Here is a 10290-nt window from a genome sequence, read left to right on the forward strand (position 1 = left end):
GGCGAGAGGACTGCCTGAGTCCAGGGGTTCAAGACCAGCCTGGGCAACTTGGCGAGACCTTGTCTCTACAATTAAAAAAAAAAAATTAGTTAGCATGGCAGCATGCACCTAGAGTTTCAGTTAGTTGGAAGACTGAAGAGGAAAGATCACCTGAGCCCAGCAGGTCGAGGCTGTGGTGGCCGTGATAGTGCTACTGCACTCCAGTCTGGGTGACAAAGTGAGACTCTGACTCAAAAAAAAAATAAAAAATAAAATAAATAAACCTAGTTAAAAATCCAGAGTAGCATCCAAGATCATTTGGAGTTAAGGTTTCAACAAAAAACAATAACCATAAAAAGAAAACCAATAAACTGGACTTCATTAACATTAAGGACATTTCTTCAAATGACACCATTAAGAGAGACTGCGAGAAGGTATTCACCAAAAACTGGAAGAAGATATGTACAATATATATAACTTGCATCCAAATTATATGAGGAATTCCTGCAAATTGTTAAGAAAAAGACAATTCAGCTGAGTGTGCTGGCTCATGCCTGTAATTCCAGCACTTTAAGAGATGGAGGCAAGAGGATTGTCTAAATCCATGGGTTCGAAACCAGCCTGGGCAACTTTGTGAGATCTCGTCTCTACAATAAATCAAAAAATTAGCCAAGTGTTGTGGCACACTCCTGTGGTTCCAACTACTTGGAAGGTTGAGGCGGAAGGATTGCCTGAGCCTAGCAGGTCAAGGCTGCAGTGGCTGTGAGCATGCCAATGCACTCCAGCCTGGGTGACGGATGAGACTCCAACTCAAAAGGAAAAAAAAGGAAAGAAAATACAATTTATTAAAAAGTATGGAAAAAATATGAATAGGCATGTACCAAAAGAGGATATACTAAGAGTTTATAAACATGAAAATGTACTTAGCATCTTTAATCATCAGTAAAATGCAAATTAAAGCTGTAATGAGATACCACTACATAGCTAACAGTAAGATGATCAACAATACCAAATGTTGCTAATGGTATAAATCCCCTGGAAGTCTTAATATACTCTAGAAAGAGCACTGGTATAATAACTTCGGAAAACTGGCAGCATCTCCTACAGTGAAATATACATCCATTTTATGACCCAGCAATTCCACTCCTAGATATATACCTAAGAGAAACAAGAATATAAGTCTAGCAAAAGACATATACACATATACAAGAGTATCCATAGCAGCTTTATTCACAATAACCTCAAACTAGAAACAACACAAAGGTGCATCAAGAAGATATAAATGATATACTCAGAAGATATAAATGTAATACTACACAGCAATAAAAAGGAGCAAACTGCCGGGCTCGGTGGCTCAGCCTGTAATCCTGTGCCTTTGGGAGGCTGAGGTGAGTGGATTGCCTGAGCCCGCGGGTTCGAGACCCGCCTGGGCAGCGAGACCTCATCTCTACAACAAATCAAAAAATCAGCTGGGCGTGGTAGCGCATGCCTGTAATTCCGGCTACTCAGAAGGCTGAGGCGGAAGGATCGCCGGAGCCCAGCAGGTCGAGGCTGTGGTGGCCAGGAGCGGCCACTGCACTCCAGTCTGGGCGACAGAGTGAGACTCCAACTCAAAAAAACAAAAACAAAAAAAAAGGAGCAAACTACTGATGATACAATATAGATTAATCTCACATTATGTTGAGCGAAAGAGTAAAGACATAAGAGTAAAAACCATAGGTTTCATTTATATCACACGAAGAACAGACAAAATGAATCTACTGTGATAGAAAACAGAACAGTGGTTATTTCTGGACTGGGTAATGACGTTAAAGGAGCTTGAGAAACGTTTTAGGGTTCAGGAAATATTCTACATCTGATCAGGATAGTGGTTATATGAATGCATGCATACATATGTAAAAATTTAATGAGCTATACACTAAACATTAGTGCACCCAGTACTAAGATGATTATAAAATATATATCAATTAAAAAAGTAAAATTCCTACAAAGAAACTTCCAGGCTCAGAGGGGTCCACAGTGAATTCTTCCAAACATTAAAAAAAAAATTTTTTAAATTTTCCCAGCACTTTGGGAAGTCTGAGCCCACATGTCTATGATAAATCAAAAAATTAGCGTCTGGTGGCGCATGCCTGTAGCTTCAGCTACTTGGAAGGTTTAGGTGGAAGGATCACCTAAGCCCAGGAAATCAAGGCTGCAGTGGTCGTGAGTATGTCACTGTACTCCAGACTGGGTGACAGAGTGAGACTCTGACTCAAAAAAAAAAAAACTTACATAAACTCTAAATGAGAACAGAGGGCAACTGAGAAAATCTGAAAGTTGTTCAGCTTGCTTACTGAATGATACTAAGGAATTATGTCCAATTGTTAGACTTGGTAACAATGCATTTTTAAAAAATCTTATCTGTTAAAGATACCAAGTATATTACTTTTGGGTAAAAACATAGGAAGTCTGGGATTGGATAATAATCCAGCCACCTCAAAAACAATTGTAGAGGGTGATAAATGAAACAAGATTGGCAAAATAGTGATAACAGCTGAAGCTGAGTAATGCAAGCTTGTTACATCATTCTATCTTGCACATTTTAAGATTTATATGATAAAAAGCAAAAAAGCTGTAAAAACTCCATTAATGAACAAATATTTCTTTAAAAAATCCTAGGTAGGTTTTGACAGCACTTGAATATAGGACAAAGGAGAATGAAGAATCAAACTACAGAGAATGAAGACACAAAAGATTAGTGATGCTCCTAATAATTAGTGGGTAATCTGGAGGGATGACAGGAAAAATAATATGGGCAGTTCTCAATTCTGCTAAGTTTCAAGTAGAAAAGCAAGTAGAGAAGCCCAATAGACAGCTAAGGACAAGGTTACTGGCAGAGCTAGAGAAGTAAACCTGGGAAAAATTCATATATGCATCTTAGGTGAAATCACTGAGGTTGGAAGTGGGCTGTAGGGCTGGTAAAAACAGGAGATCTAACATCAGAAGACTAAGATCAAATGCTAACTGTATGGTTTTGGGCATGTGACAACTTCTCTGAGACAGTTTCCTCATCAGTAAAAATGATAACAGTATCACCCAAGCATAAGGTTTTATTGTAGCAAGGATCAAATAAAAACATGGTGCAAATGGTAAAGCTTTGTAACATATCAGTGTTAGCTGTGGTTAGTACGTAAGTTCCCTAAGGGAATTCACAGAGAAACACAGAAAGCATAAGTTCTGATTCAGCTTTCTGATACTGCCAAGATTGATGATCAGAAGAGAAGAAACATGAAACTTCCAAGATTAAAGAAAGAAAAACAATCGAAGAAAGATGACTTAGAAGAAAAAGTATCAAGGAAGCCAAGATGAGAAGAGGCCAAATATTAAAAAAGAAGTCAAATAGGAAAGTGATCTTATACTATACAACCAGTAAGAAATATATGAAATTTTCATAAAGTATTCTCTACACATGAAATTCTGTCATTATGACATATGCCATTTAGAAAATGTGACAGAACACATGGATTTATGAGTATTTCTAAACAGAAGGTAGACTATGTATCAGTGCACATAGTATTTGTCTTCACTATTATGGAAAGGAATAAGTGATGTGAATTAGATAAAAACAAAGAAGCATGGTGGCTCATGCCTGGAGGCCCAGCACTTTGGGAGGCCGACGCGAGAGGACTGCCTGAGACCAGGAGTTCAAGAGGAGCTTGGGCAACATGGCAAGACCTTATCTCTACAATAAACCAAAAAAATTAGCTGGGTGTGGCAATACACACCTGTAGTTTCAGCACTTGGAAAGGTGAGGCAGAAGGATTGCCTGAGCCCAGCAGGTTGAGGCTGTGGTAACCGTAAGCATACCACTACACTCCAGCCTGGGCAAGAGTGAGACTCCAAGCCGGGCTCAGTGGCTCAGCCTGTAATCCTGAGCCTTTGGGAGGCTGAGGTGAGTGGATTGCCTGAGCCCGCGGGTTCGCGACCCGCCTAGGCAACTTGGCAAGACCTCATCTCTACAATAAGTCAAAAATGAGCCAGGCGTGGTAGCGCACGCCTATGATTCCAGCTACTTGGAAGGCTGAGGCGGAAGGATCGCCGGAGCCCAGCAGGTCGAGGCTGCGGTGGCTGGGAGCGGCCACTGCACTCCAGTCTGGGCGACAGAGTGAGACTCCAACTCAAAAAAAAAAAAAAGAGTGAGACTCCAACTCAAAGAAGAAAACAAAACAAAACAAAAAAACAAGTAATGATCCTATAAATTCTACAAGAACATGATAAATCATTATACATGCTTTCTCAACGGAAAATACAAGTAAATTAATACAAAGACATTTCCCATTGTGAACTCATGGGAAATAGCTGCATAACTGTCATCAAAACATTATTTTGAAAAGGTGAGATTTTTCTAAATTAGACAACTAATTACCACCTCACTTCCATAGAGCAGTTGACAATTATAAACACAGTAAGTAATACCCAAGTAAAAATCACTTCTCTCTTTTCCAGTAAGTTAAAAAGATCTAATGAGGTAAGCATTTTCAAGTATCTAGAAGATGCAGAACAAGGTTTTAAAGTGTTGCTTTACTTCCTATCAGAGGCATATCACTTATTAGCTTATGATGCAGAAGAGAGCTAGGTAATATCAATATTAACACATTTGTAGCAGTGCATCATCACCATTTGTATTAAAAGGGATTTTTCCCTCTATATGTATTTCCTTTAAAAACATTAAGCATGCACAAATGGGCAAAAAGGAGTTTATCCAAAACGGAGCCACATAAGGAAATATGAAGGTAAGAAATTAAAGGCTATTAATCAGATTATGACTTTATATAAGAGACTGTGTTTCTTTCCAGACAGTTTAAATGTTGGTTCTTCCCTTGTGTTTAAGAAAGGGTTGTTGCGTGCTGTGACTCACACCTGTAACCCCAGAACTTTGGGGCACACAAGCGAGAGAACTGCCTGAGCCCAGGGGTTTGAGACCAGTCTGGGCAACTTGGTGAGACTTCCTCTCTACAATAAATCAAAAAATTAGCTGGGTGTGGTAGCGTGCATCTGTAGTTCCAGCTACTTGGAAGGCTGAAGCGGAAGGATCGCTGGAGCCCAGCAGGTCGAGGCTGCGGTGGCCGGGAGCGGCCACTGCACTCCAGTCTGGGCGACGGAGTGAGACTCCAACTCAATAAATAAATAAATAAATAGCCAGTCATGGTGCCGCACGCCTGTACTTCCAGCTAATTGGAAAGGTAAGGGAAAAGTATTGCTTGAGCCCACCCAGCAGGTCGAGGCTGCGGTAGCTGTGAGCGTGCCAATATACTCTGGCCTGGGCAACAGAGTGAAACTTCTACTCAAAAAAAAAAAAAAAAAAAAAAAAAAAGGGTTGTTTCTGTTTGTTGATTTGCTTCATCTCTCCCTCCCATTTGAGGGTCAAAAGTTATCAGGAAAAATGGTATATAAACAAGGTATACAGGCAAGTTACAATAGAAAATCCATATCTATATCAAAACTTGAAGCACAGATTAGGGGAAATACTTGGAAGGCAAAAAGTCATATCTAAAGAATGTTAAACATGCTTGCCTACAAGGAAAAACACCCTAACTTATTATAAGGCCTAAGTCTTAAGAAGATGTACATCTCCTTTGAGGTAAAATCATAGCACCTGCCCAAAAACCAAAGACTCAACTCAATTAAAAGTCATGAAAAGATTAATAGTCATTTTCTTTGGTGCTGCTCCTTCCTTTTTGCTTATCTGTGTCCACAGTCTGTTTAAATAGAGCCTAAATTGTTGACTACATCAATTTGTAAAGTAATAAATCCTATGGTCTGGTCACTCATAAATCACTTAAACTACTCTGGAAGCAAATTCTACTTAGATTTCAGGTTTATTATGCTTGATAAATCTGATTCAGCAAAGATTTCAAGACAACCATTATAAGAGTTTATCAAAGTACTTCCACTCCCTAGTTAAAATTTTAAGGTAATTGTAAAGCAAGAGCTCCATGTTACCTGAGAGTCTGTTCATAACAATTTTCTCACTGACACCATCTAATTTAATTTGGGGAAAAAAAGGTACAGATAACTAAAAAACTATATCCACATAGACTTTAGATTGCTTTTATAAGCAATTCTATAAATATTATTTCATTAACAGCTTTACAACGTAAGAGAAATAGTATCTGCTAACTTTATCCATAACCCTCAACCAAAACTTTTTTCCAAGTTTTCAGCTCTGAAAATATTTCTAGCCTCATCTTACTAGAGACATAAGAAACTGTCAGACTTTATCAACTTAGAAGATCATCTTCCCCACAATTTTCTAAAGCCATAATATACTGCTAGACTGGAATGCAGAGGAGTCTTTCACCCACTGTATGTGTGGTCACTGGTATTCAGATGGAGCAACCAGTGAAGTATAGTGGTTGGCAAAATGCATAGCAAGTTATTTTCCAGGTTATAAAAGCATAAAAACCAACTGTGTCTCAACAGTCACTTTTCACTTAAACCTAGTTCACCTCTGCTTACCTCCCATGATGAATTGGCAAGTGTTTGCGATGGATTCCATGACTTCCTTCCACAAAAGCATTGGGAGGCTTATGATACACAGAGGCCAAAGAACCAATGTGGCAGATTAGCTCATCCAGCAGAGTTGGTTCAATAAGGTCCGTTTCCTCAGAGATCAGTGGCTTTTCAGACAAAACTACTTCTTTGGCCGTAACAGGGTCAGTTGAGAGAAGGCGCCAATAAATATAGCCCCGGTCTCGGAGGTCAGGATTATCAGAATCCTAATGTAAAGGGAAAGGAAAAGGTTTAGATGAACTTGTTCTCCATAAGGAAACCCAAAATGCTAGATTTATCAAATCCATGTTGTACTGGTTTACACAGATTGACTATTAAGAAGACATTTCATAAAGACTCAGTATAGTTGTAATATAGACATAATTCTATAATCTCTAATGTTTCACGAATTTAAATACAAATTGAGATGGGTTGGTACTAAGACTTAATTTCAAAAGGAGGTTAGGAAAAGGAAAATAATGTTTAATCTGGCAAAAGTTAAATGGACAAGATGGCCTTGGGACAAAAAAATGTTTTTTCAACTGCTATATTAGCAGAATTATTCCTAACATTTATCTTACATATACTTGTATTGCACCCACACCTTCTTTCTTCATTCAAATATTTACTAAGTATCTCCTATGGAGACACCAGTTAGGCCCTGGAAATAAATATAACAACACAGTGCCTGACTTTAAGGAGCGCAGAGAATACTAACTACTTCAATATAGTATGAGATGCACTATTACCTAAATAATCAAAAGTTGTTAAAGACAGCATATAACTAAGTGTTTCCAAAAGGGGTGACACTTGAATTTAGTGGTCTTGTTTTTTATTGTGAAGGCTTTAAATAATTTTGTACAAGCTCATGGCTAAAGAAAAATTATTACCAATACCACATCACAATTTGTGTGTAATATAAAAAGAAATCTCCCCCAATTATCCAACCCCTTCCCATCGTAATACATCACAATTTGTAAGTGTAATATAAAAAGAACTCTCTCCCAATTATCCAACCCCCTCCCCACCTTAATTTCCCATTCCCAATATAGCCACGATTAAGCCTCATCTTACTAGAGATTTAAACAACTTTCAGACTTTACCAATTTAGGTCTTCTTCCCAACAATTATTATTATTTCTCACCCTCTCTAATTTCTTCTTTTTGTGTGAGTTAGGGTCTTACTCTGTCGCCTGCTCTTCCTCCTTCTCTTCTTTTTTTGTGAGTTGAGGCCTCATTCTGTTACTGAGAATGGAGTGCAGTGACATGATCACAGTTCACTGCATCCTCAAACTCCTGGGCTCAAGTGATCCTCCCGCCTCAGTCTCCTGAGTAGCTAGGACTACAGGCGTGCACCACCACACCCACCTGACTTTTTAAAGAGACAAGGTCTCACTGTATTGCCCAGGTTGGTCTTGAACTGCTGAGTTCAAGTGATCCTCTCACCTCAGCCTCCCAAAGTGCTGGGATTACAGGTGTAAACCACTGCACCAGACTTCCTATAGTGTTCTAAAGCCATAATATACTCCAAGATTGGAACACATAGGAGCCTTTCACCCACTAGCTGTGTGGTCATTGGTATTCAGATGCAGCCCCTAAGGAAGTATAGTAGTAGATTTGCAAAATGCATAGCAAGTTCTTTTCCAGGCTAAAGAAGCATATGTGGTATATATTTGTCTAGACAACTCCCCCACATATATACATTTATTTTCCACAAAACCAATTTCATATTATATATATTGTTCTGAAGTTGCTTTCTATATTGACATATACAACTGCAGTTTTCTACAGTGATGCCCAACTGTACCATTATTTACTAGTCCCCTACTGATGGGCATTTAGATTGTTCCATCTTTCTCCCCGCCTATATTTTATTTATTATTTTTACAATCACTAAAAAGTGACAGTAGGTCAGGCTTGGTGGCTCAGTCTGAAAGCCCAGCACTTTGGGAGGCCAAGGTAAGTGAATTGCCTGAGCCTGTGGGTTCAAGACCAACCCTGGCAACTTGGAGAGATCTCATCACCACAATAAATAAAAAAATGAGCCGAGTGTAGTACCACACACTTGTAGTTCTGGCTACTTGGAAGGCTGAGGTGGAAGGATCGCCAGAGCCCAGCAGGTCGACGCTGGAGTAGCCGTGAACATGCCACTGCACTCCAGCTTGGCGATGGAGTGAGACTCCAACTCAAAAAAAAAAAAAAAAAAAAAAAAGGAAGTAACAGCAAATATCCTGGTATCTTTTCTCAAAATATGTCTGTATGATGGCATTTATGTATGAACAAGTTGTTTCAAGAGCAACACATTATTAAAGGCAACAATAAGTCCCTGTTTCAGTTTCTGTATTTAAAATTCATAACCACACAAAATGTTTTCTTTAAAATAGGGCCAATTTCCTCTTCCTAACCAGAGAACTGAAAGACCTTTACAATGAGAACTACAAAACACTGCTCAAAGAATCCAAGAAGACACAAACAACTGGAAAAATATTCCATGCTCATGTATCGGAAGAATCAACATTATTAATATGTGCATCCTACCAGAGGCAATCTACAGATTCAACGCAATACCCATTAAGTTACCAACATCATTCTTCTCAGACCTGGAAATGACAATACAGAAATTCATATGGAAGCATAAACGACCACGAATAGCCAAAACAATTCTTAGCAAAAGAAACAAAGCAGGAGGTATCACACTTTCAGACTTCAAACTTTACTATAAGGCTACAGTAATCAAAACAGTATTGGCATAAGAACAGGCATATAGACCAATGGAAGAGGATAGAGATTCCAGAAGCAAAGCCTCAATTTCTCAACCAACTCATCTTTGACAAAGCCTCCAACAACAACCACTGGGAAGAGGAGAATCCATTTAGTAAATGGTGCTGGGAAAACTGGCTGATCATATGCAGAAGATTGAAACAGGACCCCTATCACCATACACAAAAATTAACTCTAAATGGATCAAAGACCTAAACGTAAAACCTCGAACTATGAGAATTTTAGAAAAAGCAGGAGACACCCTTATGGAAATTGGAACTGGCAAACCATTCCTATTCAGAACCCTAAATGCCCATACCTTAAGAAATAAGATAGACAAGTGGGACCTCATCAAACTGACGAGCTTCTGCAAAGCAAAAGAAACCATCAAGAGAGCAGGGAGAGAGCCCACAGAATGGGAAAAAAACTTTGCCAACTGTATATCTGACAAAGGTCTAACATCTAGGATCTACAAGGAACTCAAACACGTTGAAAGGAAAAAAACAAACAGCCCCATTAAAAAGTGGGCAAAAGACATGAAGACACTTCTAAAAAGAAGATATACGGGCAGCCAAGATACATGAAAAAGTGCTCAGCCTCACTCATCATCAGAGAAATGCAAATCGAAACCACATTGAGATACCGCCTAAGCCCAGTAAGAATGGCCATCATTAATAAAAGAAAAAACAACAGATGCTGGCAAGGATGTGGAGAGAAAGGAATGCTTTTACACTGCTGGTGGGAATACAAACTAGTGCAACCTCTTGGAAAGGCAGTGTGGCGATTTCTGAAAGAACTAGAAATTAACCTTCTATATGACCCAGCAATTCCCCTATTGGGAATATACCCGGAGGAACTCAAATCATTCTACAAAAAAGATACCTGCACACATAAGTTTGCTGCAGCTCTATTCACAATAGCAAAAACATGGAACCAACCACGCTGCCCTTCGAAACTGGACTGGATTTTAAAAATGTGGTACATATACACAATGGAATACTATGCAGCCATAAAAAAG

The 10290-nt window shown here is 39.0% G+C and overlaps 1 protein-coding gene across 1 annotated transcript in view; it reads right to left on the minus strand.

Annotated features, from left to right (window-relative positions):
- The window catches only part of AP2B1 (adaptor related protein complex 2 beta 1 subunit), a 148116-nt gene that overhangs the window by 72096 nt on the left and 65730 nt on the right, over nt 1-10290 (minus strand). Inside the window, exon 14 of the mRNA XM_021707121.1 lies at nt 6481-6740. Coding sequence (XP_021562796.1) covers nt 6481-6740 — 260 coding nt within the window. The remainder of the gene's footprint in view (nt 1-6480; nt 6741-10290) is intronic.

The sequence above is a fragment of the Carlito syrichta genome, unplaced genomic scaffold (assembly GCF_000164805.1).
Source record: "Carlito syrichta isolate Samal-C Ts95f unplaced genomic scaffold, Tarsius_syrichta-2.0.1 Scaffold316387, whole genome shotgun sequence".
NCBI lineage: Eukaryota > Metazoa > Chordata > Mammalia > Primates > Tarsiidae > Carlito > Carlito syrichta.